The following is a 22,329-nucleotide window of genomic DNA, read 5'->3' on the forward strand; positions in this document are numbered from 1 at the left end:
TCTGATGGGTGGGCATGTTGTTTGGCATGTTGTATATGTGTTTGTAACTTGTGCATTCCCAGTGTTGTGAGTTGCATGATAGTGGAGTTAAGGTGTGTGGTGTGTTCATTTGGTACTTGCCAACGAGCAGTGCATTTCCGTAGGTACCATCCTGGTAGTGTTGGTTGATGATGGACTGTCGGATGATGTGGGAATCATGCACACTGCCTGGGTGGTTGGCGTCGACTTTGGTGGAGATTCCACGGTGGTCCACTATTGCCTGCACATTGATGGAATATGTGCGCTTTCTGTTGCGGTTATTGTGTGCAGTGTTGCTAGGGGGCACAAGTAGGACATGTGTGCAGTCAATTGCCCCACAACACGTGCCGGAAGCCACCTATGGCGTAGACGCCTTGCTTGGTCTCCGGCTGTTCCTGCGCAGTGTGGGGGGAGTATTGGTACTGGGGTACCAAGCTGATGGTGCCCTCCATGACGTTTGTGAGGGACTTGGATTGGGCTGGCTGTGAGACTCCTCCGACTCAGGCGGTTGTTGGTTGGAGGGTACCAGGGGCCAACACATGCAGCACGGCCAGCAGCTTTGTCTGAGGTGGGATGTTGGTTGTCCACTGTGTTGGTACCGTCAGCCTGTGGGGATGATGTTCAGGATGTGGAGGATGGCTGTCCCTTTGAGCCTGTAGTGGGCAATGACATTCTCTTGGGTCTGTGAGGTTGGTGTGTTTTCGGAAGGTTGCTGTCTTTGTCTACTCTGCCTCAGTGTTGGCCTGGAGGAAGGGGGGGGGACGGTGGGTGTCCGGGGGTTGAGGGAGGGTCCTGGAGGTGGTGGCAGAGGGTGTTGTGGCACTCTTGGGTGTCCAGTCTGCATGTTTAGTGGCTCCATGGCGTCTGTTGTTCTTCAGGTGTAGCTCTGGGCTGGGCTCCCGTTTGTGGTGCAGACTGTGGTCCGACTTTACACCAGGTCAGAGCAGGTGTTAGTTTCCTGCTGCTAACGTGTCGTATTGCATGTTTTGTGATCGTATTGCCGATCTGGCTGGTTGTTGAGAATGTTGCGGAGTAGTGTTGTCACAGCTTTTGCACAGGAATGCCTACTCTGCATCTCATTAGCGATAGTTGCGTGGGTCATCTGTGGTGATGTTTTATGCGACTGCTATCGCAGGTAAACTGGTGCTATGGGCTGTTAGCACAAGCTTGTGAATGGGGAGATACATTTATTGCCACTTTGGTTGTGATAAAGTGCCGTTAACTTGGCGATAACTCCTTGAGAATATGCCTCGGACATGTGAATGGGGTAGGGACAGCAAGAGTCAGACTGTGTCACTGCTCGGCTCCCAGGGGCCACAAGAAGGGGTCCTAGCAGGGCCCGCCCCTACCTGTGCTCAGGGGTTGGGGTGCGTCCCAGCCCCTGGACAGACAGGGACCCCCAATGTGCTGGTGAAGGCAGCCCTCACTGAAGCTCATCTCATGTTCCAATGACCAATCTCTACCACTGGGTGCCCTTTGACCTCCACAGACTTTCTTAACTTTACTGCACTCTCCTTAACTGTAACATCAGTAGGGTGCATACAGTGACATAGAGGTTCCTACATCATAACAGGGGTGACCCAGAGTCTGAACCTATACCACGTCAGCAGCTGGGAGTGGTCGGTGCAAACAAGCTTGCATGTTCAGATGAGTATGTATAGCAGGGGTTTGAATAGAGTAATCCTAGCAAAAGCTGTATTTGATATTTTAATGTAACTCAAGAACGCCGCCTCACAGTGCTTTGACAAACAGGTACACACGCAGATGTCTATACAAAGAATACACCAGACAGCCACAGTGAACACAGCCAGTCCATGCTCTCCCTGTCACTTCATGAACTATCCCTGTCACCCATACACTCTACCTATCACTCTGTGAACTCACTGTGTCACCCCGTGAACTCTCCATGTCAACCCGTGAACTTACCCTGTCATCCCATGAACTCACCCTGCCACCCAGTGAACTCTACCTATCACCCCGTGCACTCACTGTGTCACCCCGTGAACTCACCATGTCACCCTGCGAACTCTACCTGTTACCCCGTGAAATCACCCTGTCACTCCATTAACTCTCCCTGTCACCCCGTGAACTCTACCTATCACCCCGTGAACTCACTGTGTCACCCCGTGAACTCTCCGTGTCACCCCATGAGCTCTCCTTGTCACCCTATGAGCTCTCCTTAGCACACCGTGAACTCTCACTGTCGCCTGTGAACTCTCCCTGTCGCCCCGTGAACTCACCCTGTCACCCGTGAACTCTCCCTGTCACCTCATGAACTCTCCCTGTCACCCCGTGAACCCTCCGTGTCGCCCTGTGAACTCTCTCGATCGCCCCGTGAACTCTCCCTGTCCCCCTGTGAACTCTACCTGTCACCAGTGAGCTCTACCTGTCGCCCGTGAACTCTCCCTGTTGCCCCTTGAACATTCCCTATCCCCCGTGAACTCTCCATGTCACCCGTGAACTCTCCCTGTCACCCTGTGAACTCTCCCTGTCGCCTGTGAACTCTCCCTGTCACTCTGTGAACTCTCCCTGTCGCCAGTGAACTCTCCATGTCACCTTTGAACTCTCCCTGTCACCCTGTCACCCTGTGAACTCTCCCTGTCGCCTTGAACTCTCCCTGTCACCCTGTGAACTCTCCCTGTCGCCCGTGAACTCTCCCTGTCACCCGTGAACTCTCCCTGTCACCTCATGAACTCTCCCTGTCACCCCGTGAACCCTCCCTGTCGCCCTGTGAAGTTTCCCTGTCACCCCATGAGCTCTCCCTGTCGCCCGTGAACTCTCCCTGTCACCCGTGAACTCTCCCGGTTGCCCCGTTAGCTCTCCCTGTTACCCGTGAACTCTCCCTGTCACCCCTACAGTCTCCGTCATGGCCCCGGGTCCTAGCTGATGTCCCCCAAGCCCCGGGTGGCTTCTGAAGTCTTCCAGGAGGCCCCCAGTATCGCCCTGCACGCCCTACTAACTCACTGATGGGCCCTCAAGCCTTTGTGGTGGCCCCCAAAGTCTCAAGGAGGGGCTCCTAAAGGTGAAGCTCTAACAGCAGATTAGTTTCGCAGGTAGACGGGCCCCTGAGACGAGAGCACGGACTTTGCATTATGTATGCTCTATTTGTAATTAGAAATACTGCAAATGATTGTTTTTACCCTTCACATTTTAAAAGGGACAGGAGAGGCCCCCGCTTTGGCAACCTTGTGATAGGAGAGGCCCCCGCTGTGGCACCCTTGTAACAGGAGAGTCCCCCCACTGTGGCACCCTGGTGACAGGAGAGGCCCCCCGCTGTGGTACCCTTGTGACAGGAGAGCCCCTGCTGTGGCACCCTTGTGACAGGAGAGACCCCCCATTGTGGTACCCTTGGGACAGGAGTGGCCCCCGCTGTGGCACCCTGTGACAGGAGAGGACCCCCAATGTGGAACCCTTGTGACAGGAGAGACCCCCGCTGTGGTACCCTGTAACAGGGGAGGCCCCCCACTGTGGCACTCTTGTGACAGGAGAGCCCCGCGCTGTGACACCCTTTTGACAGGAGAGGCCCCTGCTATGGTACCCTGTGGTAGGAGAGGCCCCCTCTGTTGCACCATTGTTACAGAAGAGGCCCTCTGCTGTGGCGCCCTTGTGATTGGGAAGGCCCCCTGCTCTGGTACCCTTGTGACAGGAGAGGACCCCCACTGTGATGCCCTTGTGACAGGAGAGGATCCCTACTGTGGCACCCTCGTGACAGGAGAGGACCCCGCTGTGGTACCCTTGTGAAAGGAGAGGATCCCTGCTGTGGCACCTTTGTGACAGGAGAGGGCACCCGCTGTGGCACCCTTGTGGCAGGAGAGGACCCCCGCTCTGGCACCCTTGTGACAGGAGAGGACCCCTGCTGTGGCACCCTTGTGACAGTAGAGGCCCCTCCGCTGTGGCTCCCTTTTGACAGGAGAGGCCCCCCACTGTGGAACGTTTGTGACAGAAGAGGACCCCCACTGTGGCACCCTTGTGACAGGAGATGCCACTGCTGTGGCACCCTTATGACAGGCGAGGAGCCCCGCTGTGGTATCCATGTGACAGGAGAGGCACACTGCTGTGGCACCCTTGTAACAGGAGAGTACCCCTGCTGTGGTACCCTTGTGACAGGGGAGGACTGCCACTGTGGCACCCTTGCGGCAGAAGAGGCCCCCCACTGTGGCACCCTTGTGGCCGGAGAGTCCCCCGCTGTGGCACCCTTGTAACAGGAGAGGACCCCTGATGTTACACCCTTTTGACAGGAGAGGCCCCCCGCTGTGGAACTCTTGTGACAGGAGAGGACCCCGCTGTGGTACCCTTGTGACAGGGGAGGACCCCCGCTGTGGCACCCTTGTGACAGGAGAGGCCTCCCACTGTGGGACCCTTGGGACAGGAGAGGGCCCTCGCTGTGACACCCTTGTGACAGGAGAGGCACCCTGCTGTGGCACCCTTGTGACAGGAGAGTACGCACGCTGTAGTACGCTTGTGACAAGGGAGAACCCCCGCTGTGGCACCCTTGTGGCAGGAGAGGCCCCCCGCTGTGGCACCCTGGTGGCAGGAGAGGATCCCAGCTGTGGCACCCTGGCACCCTTGTGACAGGAGAGGACCCCTGCTGTGGCGCACTCGTGACAGGAGAGCCCCACCGCTGTGGCACCCTTTTGACAGTAGAGGCCCTCCGCCTTGGAACTCTTGTGACAGGAGAGGCCCCCCGCTGTGGCACCCTTGTGTCAGGAGATGCCCCCACTGTGGCACACTAATGACAGGCGAGGAGCCCCGCTGTGGTATCCTTGTGACAGGAGATGCCCCCGCTGTGGCACCCTTGTAACAGGAGAGGCCCCCTGCTGTGGCGCCCTTGTGACAGGCAAGGCCCCCTGCTGTGGTAGCCTTGTAACGAATATGCTACTTACCAGTATGCATCTGTTCTTGGCATGTAGGGCTGCTGACATTCATATCTGTGCATAGATCGCCGCCAAGTGTTGGGTCTGGATGATTGCACATTGTTGTCCTGGAAGAGTCTTCGAAGTTTCACGAGATGGGTGGCTCCTCCCCCGGACTACAGTGCGCATGGGCATCCTCTCCATCCTCAGATTGTTTTTCGCCATTGTGGCAGAGATGGAGTGTAATACAGTGAGTGATGTCCATGCTCCATAGTAATTCTGAATGCTACAGCTGCAACAGGCGCCGGGGAGGAGGGCGGGCGATATGAATGTCAGCAGCCCTACATGCCAAGAACAGATGCATACTGGTAAGTAGCATATTCGGTTCGAGGCATGTGGGCTGCTGAATTCATATCTGTGCATAGATTACATAGCAGTCCCTCCTGTTAGCGGCGGCTGCCCGGTGCCAGCTGCAGCAGTTTGGAAAAGAGTTTTGAGAACAGCCTGTCCTACAGCTGCCTGCTGTTTGGAATGTACATCTACGCAGTAGTGTTTTGTAAATGTATGTGTAGTGGACCATGTGGCTGCCTTACATATCTCTTCTAATGGAATATTCCCCAGGAAAGCCATGGATGCTCCTAACTTACGTGTGGAGTGTGCTCTCGGAGGAATGGTTAGTGTGCGTTTAGCCTTTGCATAGCAAATCTGTATACACTTAACTATCCATCTGGCTATTCCTGCCTTGGAAATGGGGTTGCCTTTGTGCTGTGGGGAAAAGGCAACGGACAGTTGTTTTGTTTTCCTGAAATCCTTAGTTCTGTCTATATAGTACATAAGGGCTCTTTTGACATCTAATGTGTGTAGAGTTCTCTCTGTGACATTTTCTGGATTAGGAAAGAACACAGGCAGTTCTATGGTTTGGTTCATGTGGAACTGCTAAATCACCTTAGGCATGAACGCAGGGTTGGTGCGTAGCACAGCTCTATTTGCGTGGACCTGTATGAATGGCTCTTGAATGGTTAGTGCCTGGAGTTCACTAACTCTCCTCAGTGAGGTAATGGCTACTAGGAAAGCAACTTTCCAGGTCAGAAATTGTAGAGGTTCAAAAGGTGGTCCCATCAATCTGGTGAGGACCACATTCAGGTTCCAGACTGGTGACGGTGGGTGTCTGGGAGGGATCACTCTTTTAAGTCCTTCCAGAAAAGCTTTAATGGCAGGCACTCTGAATAATGAGAGGTGCTGCCTGTTCTGAAGATAAGCTGCTATTGCGGATAAATGTATACGAATGGAACTGTACGCTAGATTACATCTGTACAAGTGCAACAAATAACAGATAATGTTCTGAATTGATGCATCCAGTGGGTTAATGTTGTTATTGTTACAATATATGACAAACCTTTTCCATTTAGCCGCATAGCATGTGCTGGTCGTGGGCCGTCTTGCCTCCTTGATGATGTTCATTCAGTCCGGTGGCAAGTTGAAGTAGCCAAATTCTAAGACTTCAGGAGCCAGATCGCCAGGTTGAGCTGTTGCGGATCTGGGTGCTGAATTTCGCCATGGCTCTGCGTTAAAAGTCTGGCACCACGGAAAGTTCTACTAGTGTGGTGTACCATGGCTGGCATGCCCACGTTGGAGCAACCGGGATGAGTGTCATCGAGTGTTGCTTCAGCTTGAGTGCCACCAGCGGTATTAGAGGTGCTGGGGTAAAAGCGTACGCAAATCTGCCTGACCAGTTCATCCATATCGCATTGCCCTGTGACTGCGGATGTGGGAACCTGGCGGCGAAGCTTTGGCGTTTTGCGTTTTCCCTTGTGGCGAACAGGTCTATCTCTGGGTGACCCCACTGCTGGAAGTACGGTTGGAGCACCGAGGGGTGTATCTCCCACTCGTGCATCTGGTGTCTGTGTCTGCTGAGCAGATCCGCCATCTGGTTGTCTTTGCCCGGGAGGTGTTCCGCCATGAGGAAGATGTTCCTCTGAATGGCCCACTTCCACATGCTCTGAGCCAGATGAGACAACTGTGGAGAGTGTGTTCCTCCCTGCTTCTGTATGTAGTACATGGCAGTCATGTTGTCCGTCCGGATCAACACGACCTTGTTGCATAAGTGCACTTTGAAAGCTTTCATCGCCATGAAGATTGCCATCAGTTCCAATACATTGATGTGCATCTTCTTTTGCTGTGGTGTCCATAGTCCCTGCGCAGTGTAATGGAGTACATGCGCTCCCCATCCCTGGAGAGACGCGTCCGCCGTCAGTATAATCTGGGGCACAGGCTCTTGGAACGGTCGGCCCTTGCAAAGGTTTTTTGGGTTCCACCAATGCAGAGAGTTGAATGCCCGACCGCTCACCAACACTAGGTCTTTTAACTGTCCTTGAGCCTGATTCCACTGACGTGCCAAGCACTCCTGAAGCGGACGCATATGTAGTCTCGCGTGCGGGACTATGAAGATGCAGGAGGCCATCACGCCAATCAACTGCATGAACACTTTTGCTGGAAGCAAGTGTTGAGGTCTGAATTTTTGTATCAGCAATTGCATGCTGTTTATTCTCGCTGAATTTGGCTGAGCTTTGGAGTGTTTATTGTCGCGCCCAGGTACTGTCGCACGTGGGCGGGCTGAAGATGTGACTTCGGATAATTTAGCGAAAAACCCAGACTGTGAAGAAGATGAATGGTGTGGGACATGTAGCTGGCACACTGCTGGGCCGTCTTTGCCTGAATAAGCCAGTCGTCCAGATAAGGGTAGACATGTATGTGCTGTTTTCTTAGGTGTGCTGCTACTGTCGCCAGGCACTTTGTGAACACCCTGGGTGCCGTCGTTACTCCGAAAGGGAGGACTTTGAACTGATAATGTTTATTTTGAATTGTGAACCGGAGATACTGTCTGTGTGATGGGTGTATGGGTATATAGAAATGCGCATCTTTTAGATCCAGTGTTGCGAGGAAGTCTCCCTGACTGAGTAATGGCAGAACTTGCTGTAAGGTGAGCATGTGAAAATGCTCTGATAGAATGTAACTGTTTAGAGGCCTGAGGTCCAGTATGGGTCTGAGAGACCCGTCCTTTTTGGGTAAAAGTACAGAGAGTACACCCCTGAGCCTTGCTCTTCTACAGGCACGAGCTCTATGGTCCCTTTTTGCAGCATGCTGACGACCTCCTGCTGCAATAAGTGTAAGTGCTCTGCGGACAAACAGCCTGATTCATCATTCTCCCGTTTTGCGAGCCCCTAATAGCGATTCATAGCGAATCGCTATTAAGGACTCGCAATACGGGATTCATGTAGAAATTGCATAAAGAAATGCGATTCCTACATAATCCTTATTTGCGATTAGCAAATTGCTAATCGCAAATAAGGAATAACTCGCCATTCATTCCTATGGGCCAAAAGGCCCATAGGAATGAATGGGGAGTATTCCTTATTTGCGATTAGCAATTAGCTAATCGCAAATAAGATAGCGATTTGAAGGGTGCCAGGGGTGTCCAAAGGACACCCTGTAACACCCCTGAAATGTTAAATTACACAGATGTTGCACACACACATGTCCAAAGGACATGTGTGTGTGTAACATGTAACTTAGAACAATGCTTTTAAAAGCATTTTTCTAAGTTTTCGCTATTTACTACGAGGCTTGACCTCGCGGTAAATAGAGTCCCAAAATTGCGAAATCGCAATTTTTAAATGTTTCAAGAATAGCATTCAAGGAATCTCTAATAGAGATTCCTTAAATGCTATCCCTCGCAAATTTGCGAGTTCTTAAATAGAGACTTTTGCTTTTGGGATGATGAATCCCAAAAGCAAAAATTGCACTTGCAAAGGGCCAGATTCTCAGAATCTGGCCCTTTGCGAGCGAAAATATGCTTGATGAATCAGGCTGATAGGACGGTGTCTTGGTAGGATGTTGGGTGGAGTGGATGTTAATTCCAGACAATACCTGTACTGGACAATGTCTCTCACCCACCTGTCCCTGGTGATGGATTTCCAGACTGGCAGGAACTGTTGTAGTCTCCCCCGACAGGTGTTATATGGTCGGGGGCAGTGACAGGGCATCACTGTTTGGTATTGGCAGAGGATCTGGAACTGTTGTTTCCTCTTCCTCTGCCCTTGATGTTGTTTCCACAATATCCACCCCGGTTGTTCTTATTGTAGGTGGATTGTGTACCTCCCTTATTGTATTTTGTCTGTTGTGTTGACTGGCCTCTTGAGGGGCCCCTAGTATTGGAGCGACGAAAGGAGCCACCCCGAAACTGCTGTGACTGCAGAGCCCCCATAGACTTTGCAGTCTCTGTGTCTTTTTTAATTTTTTCAAGGGTGGTGTCAACCTCAGGTCCAAACAAGTAGTCCGGGTTAACTGGCTGATTGAGGATAGAAGTTTGTATTTCTGGTTTGAATCCCGAGATTCTTAACCAGGCAGGTCTTCTTAACATGACCCTAGTGTTAATGGCCTTGGCTGCAGTGTCAGCTGCGTCTAGCGCGCACTTGATGGAAGCATTGGTTATGAGTTTCCCTTCTTGGATGAGTAGTTCTGCCCCCTCCTTATACTGATCAGGTAGGTGTTGCAACAGTGTCTCAAGGGTATCATAATGGGACCTGTCATATCTGGCTAAGAGTGCCTGAGTGTTGGCAATGCGCCAGATGTTAGCCGCCTGCGCATCCACCCTTTTTCCTGAAGTTTCCAGAACTTTTGACTCTTTGTCAGGAGGAGGAGCATCACCTGTAGTCTGGGAGTTTGCTCTCTTACGTGCATTAGAAACAACTAATGAGTCCAACGGCAACTGTCCCCTTATATAAGTAGGGTCTGCAGGTGCCGGTCTATATTTCTTCTCAATCCTTGGGTTTAACACCCTGGCCCTAGTGGTGTCCTTAAAAATGTCACCAGCATGCTTAAGGACCCCTTTTAGCATGGGCAGGGTCTTGACTGTTCTTTCTAAAGTGGAAAAGGTGTCGACCAAAAAGTCTTCCTCCACAGGGTCAGCATGTAGGTCGACGTCATGATTACTGGCTGCTCTTTCAATGAGGGCGTTAAAGGCAGTAGTGTCCTCAGTAGGAGATGTTTACACACTGTATATATGAGTGTCAGGGGTAGTCTGCGGATCCCTTGGGTCAGCCGGGTCTGCCCATGGTTGGTTTTGATCATCGGGATCAGTGTCCACATGATAAGGGTCATCTTCATGTTCGTCATACCCTGCATCCACATCTGAGTATGTGGGTGAAAAATTCTGAGGTTCTTGTCCATAGGAATGGAGGGGTTCCACAAGAGCCGGTGACGTTGTTGAAACCCTCTACTTCTTCAAGGGAATCTTATATGACTCCATGGGAGTTTCTGGTATTATTTTCCTTTTATATAAGAACAGTCTACCAGTTTTCGAGTCGATGAATTGCCTCGACTCCTGTTCTTCAGGCTCCTCTGTAGCCTCTATGTCCGTCGACACTTTTTTAAAGGCGCCAATACCTCTTTTTGGTTCGAACATCTTCGGACGCACCGTCGGTGGCAATCCGAACTTGATTGGTGTCGACGTGGTCTGAACGTTTCCAACCAGCTTTGGTATTGGGGCCTTCTTTGGCCCGACCGCTGTAGCCTTATCCTTGATGCGTTGGAGTGACTCTGACACTTCCTTGGCTATGAATGGACTCGGCTGCGTCGACTCAACAGGGTCCTTGGAGCCAGACTTCGTCTTGTCCGCAGGCCACGAACGAGGATTGATCCCGTCTTTCGGTTCGAGTCTTTTGTGTGTGTCGACTCCTTTCGGCGTCGGCCTTGTTGGTTCGACAGCCTTGACCTTGGTCTTCGGTGTCCCAACCGTCGGTTCGATGACCTTCTTGAGCTTTTCGGCATCGATGGCCATTTTGTGTTTCTTTGGCTCTGAGGGGTCTGAGGCCTTGGAGCCGACCAGAGTTAGTTGCACTTTCGGTTTTGGCCTTGGCATTGAGGCTTTCGGTTTCGATTTCTTTGGATCGACCGATGGCGGTTTTGAAACCGATGGCTCTTTATTAATGTTCGAAGCCGGGCCTTTATGCGGGGCTGTAGAACAAGACTGTAGATCTTGGGTAAGGCCTAGTGGCAATCCCTCGACCTGAGCCTTATTGAGTGCATCATCGACGGCCCCCGTATAGCCGGGTGGGCCTAGCTCCTCGCCAGAGCTATCTTCAACAGCCCCAAGGGCCTCTGCGTCGTCTCCTACCTCTTCGATGACGTATTCGTCTTCTTCTTGCACCTCTTCGTCTTCGGCGTCATACTCGGAGTCATGGTCCGAAGCCGGATCGGAGCGGTATTCCTGATCCTCCAGATCAACGACCTCTTCGTCTTCGGTCCGAAGATGTTTTCTGGAACAGACGCTGACCTTTTCGACTCCAATCGAGCCGCGCGTCGAATCCGAAGAGTTTTCTTCGACCTGAACTGGGCACAGGCCATACAGTTGGCTTTGTTGTGATCCGGGGACAGGCACTTGTTGCACACCGGGTGGACAGCGATGTGCGGGTATTTTGCATTGCAAAGTGGACACCGCTTGAATGGGCTTCTTTCCATTATAGATCGAAGATTGGGTCGAGTGTGGAAAGAAACTGTCTGATTCCTCGATGTCCTCTCGAAACAAAGTTATCGGTACCGAACGAAACGATACCGATGCTGTCGAAAGCCTTTTGGCTTTGTAGAAAGTTTTCCTAACTTGAGCTAAGATAGTAACATCCGAACCCAATGGCAGAAAAAAACAATCTGAGGATGGAGAGGATGCCCAAGCGCACTGTAGTCCAGGGGAGGAGCCACCTATCTCATGATACTTCGAAGACTCTTCCAGGACAACACTGTGCAATCATCCGGACCCAACACTAGGCGGCGATCTATGCACAGATATGAATTCAGCAGCCCACATGCCTCGAACCAGGAGAGGACCCCTGCTGTGACACCCTTGTGATAGGAGAGGCCCCCCACGGCACCCTTGTGACAGGATAGGCCCCCTGCTGTGACACCCGTGTGATAGGAGCGGCCCCCTGCCGTGGCAACCTTGTGACAGGAGAGGACCCCCGCTGTTGTACCCTGTGACAGGAGAGGACCGCTGCTGTGGTACCCTTGTGACAGGAGAGGCCCCCTAATGTGACGCCCTTGTGACAGGAGAGGACCCCCGCTGTGGTACCCTGTGACAGGAGAGGACCCCCTCTATGGTACCCTTGTGACAGGAGCGGCCCCCTGCTGTGACACCCTTCTGACAGGAGAGGCCCCCCGCTGTGGCACCCATGTGACAGGAGATTACCCAGCTGTGGTACCCTTGTGACAGGAGAGGCCCCCGCTGTGGCACCCTTGTGACAGGAGAGGCCCCCTGCTGTGACGCCCTTGTGACAGGAGAGGACCCCCGCTGTGGTACCCTGTGACAGGAGAGGACCCCCTCTGTGGTACCCTTGTGACAGGAGAGGCCCCCTGCTGTGACACCCTTCTGACAGGAGAGGCCCCCCGCTGTGGCACCCTTGTGACAGGAGATTACCCAGCTGTGGTACCCTTGTGTCAGGAGAGGCCCCCGCTGTGGCACCCTTGTGACAGGAGAGGCCCCCGCTGTGGCACCCTAGTGACAGGAGAGGCCCCCCGCTGTGGCACCCTTGTGACAGGAGAAGCTCCCCAATGTGGTACCCTTGTTACAGGAGAGACCCCCCGCTGTGGTACCCTTGTGACAGGAGAGACCTCCGCTGTGGTACCCTTGGGACAGGAGAGGCCCCCCGCTTGGATAACCTGTGACAGGATAGGCCCCCGCTGTGGTACCCTAGTGACAGCGGAGGACCCCTGCTGCGGCACCCTTGTGACAGGAGAAGACCCCCGCTGTGGTACCCTGGTGACAGGACAGGCCCCCCGCTGTGGCACCCTTGTGACAGGAGAGCCCCCGCTGTGGCACCCTTGTGGCAGGAGAGGCATTCCACATGCAGAGACAAGTCAGTGCAAGAAGGGAGCTGTCTGGTCACCTTATCACCTTTCAGTCCTGCAGCGCCGGGGTTGCCCATCACGCCCTGAAAACAAGAAAGAGTGGAGTTAGTGGCATCCCTGGACCAGCAACACTACATTTCCACAGAACTGCAGTAACGTTAAAGCTGAAATATTACTAGAGTGAACATGACTGGTTCTCTGCGGCACACACACATTGGCGAGGCGCATTACTAATCCTCGAATCAGGCGGACAGAGGAGGTTAGGTAGTTGGCATCGACGCAGTGACGGCCGGCATGGCTCGCGGGGGAGGATGTGAGGGGTTACGTGGGTGGGCTGGGGCAATATAAAGTAAACTTACTTTGCCGCCGAGTCCTGCGTCTCTGCTTCTGTTCTCCTTGACGAATTCGGAGGAGTGGCTGTGGTTACACACTGATGATACCGCCAGCAGTGGCTGTGGACACACACTGGTGATACCACCAGCAGTGGCTGTCTGAGACACACTGGTGATACCGCCAGCAGTGGCCGTGGACACACACTGGTGATACTACTAGCAGAGGCTGTGGACACACACTGGTGATACCACCAGCAATGGCTGTGGACACACACTGGTGATACTGGCAGCAGTGGCTGTGGGCACACACTGGTGATACTGGCAGCTGTGGCTGTGGACACACACACTGGTTATACCGCCAGCAGTGCCTGTGTTACACACACTGGTGATACCTCCAGAAGTGGATGTGTGACACACACTGGTGATACCTCCAGAACTAGCTGTATGATACATACACACTAGTGATACCTCCAGAAGTGGCTGTCTGACACACGCTGGTGATACCGCCAGCAGTGGCTGTGTGACACACACTGGTAATACCGCCGGCAGTGGCTGTGTGACATACGCTGGTAATACCGCTGGCAGTGCCTGTGTGACACACGCTGGTGATATCGCCAGAAATGTTGTGTGCCACACACTGGTGACACCGCCAGCAGTGGCTTTGTGACACACACTGGTGATACCACTAGAAGTGGCTGTCTGACACACGTTGGTGATACCGCCAGCAGTGGCTGTGTGACACACGCTGGTGATACCGCCAGCAGTAGCTGTGTGACAAACGCTGGTGATACTGTCAGCTGTGGCTGTGTGACACACGCTGATGATACCGCCAGAAGGGCTGTGTGACACACACTGGTAATACCGCAAGCAGTGGCTGTGTGACACACCCTGGTAATACCGGCAGCAGTGGCTGTGAGACACCCACTGGTGATACCACTAGCAGTGGCTATGTGACACACACTGATGATACCGCCAGAAGGGCTGTGTGACACACACTGGTAATACCGCAAGCAGTGGCTGTGTGACACACCCTGGTGATACCACTAGCAGTGGCTATGTGACACACACTGATGATACTGCCAGAAGGGCTGTGTGACACACACTGGTAATACCGCAAGCAGTGGCTGTGTGACACACCCTGGTAATACCGGCAGCAGTGGCTGTGAGACACACACTGGTGATACCTCCAGCAGTGGTTGTGTGACACACGCTGGTGATACCTCCAGAAGTGGCTGTGTGACACACACTGGTGATACCACCAGCAGTGGCTGTGTGACACACACTGGTGATACCTCCAGCAGTGGTTGTGTGACACACGCTGGTGATACCTCCAGAAGTGGCTGTGTGACACACACTGGTGATACCACCAGCAGTGGCTGTGTGACACACACTGGTGATACCTCCAGCAGTGGTTGTGTGACACACGCTGGTGATAGTGCCAGCAGTGGCTGTGTGACACACACTAGTGATATTGCCAGCAGTGGCTGTGTGACACACACTAGTGATATTGCCAGCAGTGGCTGTGTGACACACACTAGTGATATTGCCAGCAGTGGCTGTGCGACACACACTGGTAATAGTGCCAGCAGTGGCTCTGTGACAGACTCGGGTGATAACTTCCAGAGAGGCTGTGTTACACACACTGGTGATACCTCCAGAAATGGCTGTGTGACATACACTGGTGATACCACTAGCAGTGGCTGTGTGACACACACTGGTGATACCACTAGCAGTGGCTATGTGACACACAGTGGTGATACAGCCAGCAGTTGCTGTGTGACACACACTGGTGATACCGCCAGCAGTGGCTGTGTGACACACACTGGTGATACTACCAGCAGTGGCTGTGTGACACACGCTGGTGATACCACCAGCAGCGGCTGTGTGACACACGCTGGTGATACCACCAGCAGTGGCTGTGTGACACCCACTGGTGATACCACTAGCAGTGGCTGTGTGACACACACTGGTGATACAGCCAGCAGTGGCTGTGTGACACACGCTGGTGATACCGCCAGCAGTGGCTGTGTGACACACACTAGTGATACCAGCAGCAGTGGCCGTGTGACACACACTGGTGATACCACCAGCAGTGGCTGTGTGACACACACTGGTGATACCACCAGCAGTGGCTGTGTGACACACACTGGTAATACCGCAAGCAGTGGCTGTGTGACACACCCTGGTAATACCGCCAGCAGTGGCTGTGTGACACACACTGGTGATACCTCCAGCAGTGGCTGTGTGACACACACTAGTGATAGTGCCAGCAGTGGCTGTGTGACACACACTGGTGATACCACTAGCAGTGGCTATGTGACACACACTGGTGATACCGCCAGCAGTGGCTGTGTGACACACACTGGTGATAGTGCCAGCACTGGCTGTGTGACACACACTGGTGATACTGCCAGCAGTGGCCGTGTGACACACACTGGTGATACAGCCAGCAGTTGCTGTGTGACACACACTGGTGATACCACTAGCAGTGGCTGTGTGACACACACTGGTGATACCACTAGCAGTGGCTGTGTGACACACACTGGTGATACCACTAGCAGTGGCTGTGTGACACCCACTGGTGATACCACTAGCAGTGGCTGTGTGACACACACTGGTGATACCACTAGCAGTGGCTGTGTGACACACACTGGTGATACCACTAGCAGTTGCTGTGTGACACACACTGGTGATACCACTAGCAGTGGCTGTGTGACACACACTGGTGATACCTTCCGCAGTATGGTATGTTTGGAGTTTCTTTTGTGGTGTGCCTAATGTGTTGCTGCTGTGTGTGGGTTGTGCAAATGCTTTACACACTGCATCTGGGATAAGCCTGACTGCTGGTCCCAAGCTATCAAGGGGGTGAGCAGGGGTTATCTTTGGTGTGTACCTCTCTTGCCCTGACTAGAGTGGTGGTTTCTGCCTGGCTTAGGCGCAATCCCTAGCCAACCGGAAATCCCATTTCTAACAGTAAGGAAAGGTTAGAGCTAGGTACATGGTTAGCCTAGGGTAATACTAGCGTTAGATCGTTAGATTCAGGGCTACACTGGGGGAGGGCTAGCGTTAGGTACATGGTTAGCCTAGGGTAATACTAGCGTTAGATCGTTAGATTCAGGGCTACACTGGGGGAGGGCTAGCGTTAGGTACATGGTTAGCCTAGGGTAATACTAGCGTTAGATCGTTAGATTCAGGGCTACACTGGGGGAGGGCTAGCGTTAGGTACATGGTTAGCCTACAGTACGACTAGTGTTAGATTAGTGTTATGCTAGGGCAGGGGTAGTGTTAGGCACGTGGTTGGCCTAGGGTAGGACTAGTGTTAGATGCGGGGCTACACTAGGGCATGGCTAGCATTAGGTTCATGGTTAGCCTAGGGTAAGACTAGATTTAGGTTCAGGAGTAGGCCAGCGTTCGGTACATGGTAAGCCTAGGGATAGACTAGTGTTAAGTTAGTTGTTGGCTAGGGCAAGGCTTGCCTTTGGTGCACTGTTAGCCCAGAGTAAGACTAGCATTAGGTTAGTTTTGAGAGAGAATGGGTTTGAGTTGAGAGAGCAGGAAGCAGTGGCGCTCTGAGCAGTGTGATCTTGCTGCTGAAATGTTTGTGCGGTGGGCACGCAGTGCAAAAACAGGACAGGGGAACACAAACCCAATAGGAAAAAAAACAACCACTGCGGTGGTATAGGGAGGCCTAAACCAAAGGAAGAAGAGCAGATCCTGTGCGAACGCAAGTGTAGTACGTAGTCCCAGTGTAAGGACTTGTAAGCACTCTGAGAGAGATATTTTGCGTCAAAGTTCAAAAAGGCCAAATACAAAGGTTCATGTGGGTGAAAGTTGTTTATAAGTCAATTGTTGGTCGGTACAGAAAATAGTAGCCAGCCGACACGTGTTTCGTCACACCGTGAAGGAGATGTGACTCATCAGGGCTGAGGCAGGGAGAGCGCACCCGATCCGTGCGTCCGTAGGGCGTGCGAGGTCCGGATAATGGATCCATTATCCGGGCCTGGCTACTATTTTCTGTACTGACCAACAATTGACTTATAAACAACTTTCACCCACATGAACCTTTGTATTTGGCATTTTTGAACCTTGACGCTAAATATCTCTCTCAGAGTGCTTACAAGTCCTTACACTAGGACTACGTACTACAATTGCGCGCGCACAGGATCTGCTCTCCTAGCATTCGGTTAGTGTTAGGCTAGGGCAAGGACAGGTTCATGGTTATCCTAGGGTAAGACTAGTGTTAGATTATTGTTAGGGAAAGGAAAGGCCAGAGCTAGGTACATGGTTAGCCTACGGCAAGACTACCATTAGATTAGTGTTAGGCTAGGGAAAGGGAAGTGTTAGGTACACAGTTAACCTAGGGTAATACTAGTGTTAGATTCAGGGCCACACTAGGGTAAGGCTAGCTTTAGGTACATGGTATGCCCAGGGTAAAACTAGCGTTAGGGTAGTCAAGGGCAGGGTAGATGGTTAGCCGAGGTTGAGACTAGCGTTAGGTTAGTGTTACGCTGGCAACGGGTCCAGTGGCATGCTGGGTAGGGTAGAGCTTGGTTTAGGCTAGTCTTAGGCTGTATTGGGTAAGGACACACCCTGGTAATACCGGCAGCAGTGGCTGTGAGACACACGCTGGTGATACCTCCAGCAGTGGCTGTGTGACACACGCTGGTGATACCACCAGCAGTGGCTGTGTGACACACACTGGTGATACCTCCAGCAGTGGCTGTGTGACACACACTGGTGATACCACTAGCAGTGGCTTTGTGACACACGCTGGTGATACCACCAGCAGTGGCTGTGTGACACACACTAGTGATACCACTAGCAGTGGCTGTGTGACACACACTGGTGATACCGCCAGCAGTGGCTTTGTGACACACACTGGTGATACCGCCAGCAGTGGCTGTGTGACACACGCTGGTGATACCACCAGCAGTGGCTGTGTGACACACACTGGTAATACTGCCAGCATTGGCTGTGTGACACACACTGGTGATAGTGCCAGCAGTGGCTGTGTGACACACACTGGTGATACCACTAGCAGTGGCTGTGTGACACACACTGGTGATACCACTAGCAGTGGCTGTGTGACACCCACTGGTGATACCACTAGCAGTGGCTGTGTGACACACACTGGTGATACCGCCAGCAGTGGCTGTGTGACACACACTGGTGATAGTGCCAGCACTGGCTGTGTGACACACACTGGTGATACTGCCAGCAGTGGCCGTGTGACACACACTGGTGATACCACTAGCAGTTGCTGTGTGACACACACTGGTGATACCACTAGCAGTGGCTGTGTGACACACACTGGTGATACCTTCCGCAGTATGGTATGTTTGGAGTTTCTTTTGTGGTGTGCCTAATGTGTTGCTGCTGTGTGTGGGTTGTGCAAATGCTTTACACACTGCATCTGGGATAAGCCTGACTGCTGGTCCCAAGCTATCAAGGGGGTGAGCAGGGGTTATCTTTGGTGTGTACCTCTCTTGCCCTGACTAGAGTGGTGGTTTCTGCCTGGCTTAGGCGCAATCCCTAGCCAACCGGAAATCCCATTTCTAACAGTAAGGAAAGGTTAGAGCTAGGTACATGGTTAGCCTAGGGTAATACTAGCGTTAGATCGTTAGATTCAGGGCTACACTGGGGGAGGGCTAGCGTTAGGTACATGGTTAGCCTAGGGTAATACTAGCGTTAGATCGTTAGATTCAGGGCTACACTGGGGGAGGGCTAGCGTTAGGTACATGGTTAGCCTAGGGTAATACTAGCGTTAGATCGTTAGATTCAGGGCTACACTGGGGGAGGGCTAGCGTTAGGTACATGGTTAGCCTACAGTACGACTAGTGTTAGATTAGTGTTATGCTAGGGCAGGGGTAGTGTTAGGCACGTGGTTGGCCTAGGGTAGGACTAGTGTTAGATGCGGGGCTACACTAGGGCATGGCTAGCATTAGGTTCATGGTTAGCCTAGGGTAAGACTAGATTTAGGTTCAGGAGTAGGCCAGCGTTCGGTACATGGTAAGCCTAGGGATAGACTAGTGTTAAGTTAGTTGTTGGCTAGGGCAAGGCTTGCCTTTGGTGCACTGTTAGCCCAGAGTAAGACTAGCATTAGGTTAGTTTTGAGAGAGAATGGGTTTGAGTTGAGAGAGCAGGAAGCAGTGGCGCTCTGAGCAGTGTGATCTTGCTGCTGAAATGTTTGTGCGGTGGGCACGCAGTGCAAAAACAGGACAGGGGAACACAAACCCAATAGGAAAAAACAACCACTGCGGTGGTATAGGGAGGCCTAAACCAAAGGAAGAAGAGCAGATCCTGTGCGAACGCAAGTGTAGTACGTAGTCCCAGTGTAAGGACTTGTAAGCACTCTGAGAGAGATATTTTGCGTCAAAGTTCAAAAAGGCCAAATACAAAGGTTCATGTGGGTGAAAGTTGTTTATAAGTCAATTGTTGGTCGGTACAGAAAATAGTAGCCAGCCGACACGTGTTTCGTCACACCGTGAAGGAGATGTGACTCATCAGGGCTGAGGCAGGGAGAGCGCACCCGATCCGTGCGTCCGTAGGGCGTGCGAGGTCCGGATAATGGATCCATTATCCGGGCCTGGCTACTATTTTCTGTACTGACCAACAATTGACTTATAAACAACTTTCACCCACATGAACCTTTGTATTTGGCATTTTTGAACCTTGACGCTAAATATCTCTCTCAGAGTGCTTACAAGTCCTTACACTAGGACTACGTACTACAATTGCGCACGCACAGGATCTGCTCTCCTAGCATTCGGTTAGTGTTAGGCTAGGGCAAGGACAGGTTCATGGTTATCCTAGGGTAAGACTAGTGTTAGATTATGGTTAGGGAAAGGAAAGGCCAGAGCTAGGTACATGGTTAGCCTACGGCAAGACTACCATTAGATTAGTGTTAGGCTAGGGAAAGGGAAGTGTTAGGTACACAGTTAACCTAGGGTAATACTAGTGTTAGATTCAGGGCCACACTAGGGTAAGGCTAGCTTTAGGTACATGGTATGCCCAGGGTAAAACTAGCGTTAGGGTAGTCAAGGGCAGGGTAGATGGTTAGCCGAGGTTGAGACTAGCGTTAGGTTAGTGTTACGCTGGCAACGGGTCCAGTGGCATGCTGGGTAGGGTAGAGCTTGGTTTAGGCTAGTCTTAGGCTGTATTGGGTAAGGACACACCCTGGTAATACCGGCAGCAGTGGCTGTGAGACACACGCTGGTGATACCTCCAGCAGTGGCTGTGTGACACACGCTGGTGATACCACCAGCAGTGGCTGTGTGACACACACTGGAGATACCTCCAGCAGTGGCTGTGTGACACACACTGGTGATACCACTAGCAGTGGCTTTGTGACACACGCTGGTGATACCACCAGCAGTGGCTGTGTGACACACACTAGTGATACCACTAGCAGTGGCTGTGTGACACACACTGGTGATACCGCCAGCAGTGGCTTTGTGACACACACTGGTGATACCGCCAGCAGTGGCTGTGTGACACACGCTGGTGATACCACCAGCAGTGGCTGTGTGACACACACTGGTAATACTGCCAGCATTGGCTGTGTGACACACACTGGTGATAGTGCCAGCAGTGGCTGTGTGACACACACTGGTGATACCACTAGCAGTGGCTGTGTGACACACACTGGTGATACCACTAGCAGTGGCTGTGTGACACCCACTGGTGATACCACTAGCAGTGGCTGTGTGACACACACTGGTGATACCGCCAGCAGTGGCTGTGTGACACACACTGGTGATAGTGCCAGCACTGGCTGTGTGACACACACTGGTGATACTGCCAGCAGTGGCCGTGTGACACACACTGGTGATACCACTAGCAGTTGCTGTGTGACACACACTGGTGATACCACTAGCAGTGGCTGTGTGACACACACTGGTGATACCTTCCGCAGTATGGTATGTTTGGAGTTTCTTTTGTGGTGTGCCTAATGTGTTGCTGCTGTGTGTGGGTTGTGCAAATGCTTTACACACTGCATCTGGGATAAGCCTGACTGCTGGTCCCAAGCTATCAAGGGGGTGAGCAGGGGTTATCTTTGGTGTGTACCTCTCTTGCCCTGACTAGAGTGGTGGTTTCTGCCTGGCTTAGGCGCAATCCCTAGCCAACCGGAAATCCCATTTCTAACAGTAAGGAAAGGTTAGAGCTAGGTACATGGTTAGCCTAGGGTAATACTAGCGTTAGATCGTTAGATTCAGGGCTACACTGGGGGAGGGCTAGCGTTAGGTACATGGTTAGCCTAGGGTAATACTAGCGTTAGATCGTTAGATTCAGGGCTACACTGGGGGAGGGCTAGCGTTAGGTACATGGTTAGCCTAGGGTAATACTAGCGTTAGATCGTTAGATTCAGGGCTACACTGGGGGAGGGCTAGCGTTAGGTACATGGTTAGCCTACAGTACGACTAGTGTTAGATTAGTGTTATGCTAGGGCAGGGGTAGTGTTAGGCACGTGGTTGGCCTAGGGTAGGACTAGTGTTAGATGCGGGGCTACACTAGGGCATGGCTAGCATTAGGTTCATGGTTAGCCTAGGGTAAGACTAGATTTAGGTTCAGGAGTAGGCCAGCGTTCGGTACATGGTAAGCCTAGGGATAGACTAGTGTTAAGTTAGTTGTTGGCTAGGGCAAGGCTTGCCTTTGGTGCACTGTTAGCCCAGAGTAAGACTAGCATTAGGTTAGTTTTGAGAGAGAATGGGTTTGAGTTGAGAGAGCAGGAAGCAGTGGCGCTCTGAGCAGTGTGATCTTGCTGCTGAAATGTTTGTGCGGTGGGCACGCAGTGCAAAAACAGGACAGGGGAACACAAACCCAATAGGAAAAAACAACCACTGCGGTGGTATAGGGAGGCCTAAACCAAAGGAAGAAGAGCAGATCCTGTGCGAACACAAGTGTAGTACGTAGTCCCAGTGTAAGGACTTGTAAGCACTCTGAGAGAGATATTTTGCGTCAAAGTTCAAAAAGGCCAAATACAAAGGTTCATGTGGGTGAAAGTTGTTTATAAGTCAATTGTTGGTCGGTACAGAAAATAGTAGCCAGCCGACACGTGTTTCGTCACACCGTGAAGGAGATGTGACTCATCAGGGCTGAGGCAGGGAGAGCGCACCCGATCCGTGCGTCCGTAGGGCGTGCGAGGTCCGGATAATGGATCCATTATCCGGGCCTGGCTACTATTTTCTGTACTGACCAACAATTGACTTATAAACAACTTTCACCCA

At 52.2% G+C, this 22,329-nt stretch overlaps 1 protein-coding gene across 1 annotated transcript in view; it reads right to left on the reverse strand.

The window, feature by feature from the left end:
- COL27A1 (collagen type XXVII alpha 1 chain) overlaps positions 1–22,329 on the reverse strand; it is a 1,047,548-nt gene that overhangs the window by 710,054 nt on the left and 315,165 nt on the right. Inside the window, exon 12 of the mRNA XM_086924958.1 lies at positions 12,809–12,853. Coding sequence (XP_086781084.1) covers positions 12,809–12,853 — 45 coding nt within the window. The remainder of the gene's footprint in view (positions 1–12,808; positions 12,854–22,329) is intronic.

Source organism: Lissotriton vulgaris, chromosome 5, assembly GCF_964263255.1.
Source record: "Lissotriton vulgaris chromosome 5, aLisVul1.2, whole genome shotgun sequence".
Lineage (NCBI taxonomy): Eukaryota > Metazoa > Chordata > Amphibia > Caudata > Salamandridae > Lissotriton > Lissotriton vulgaris.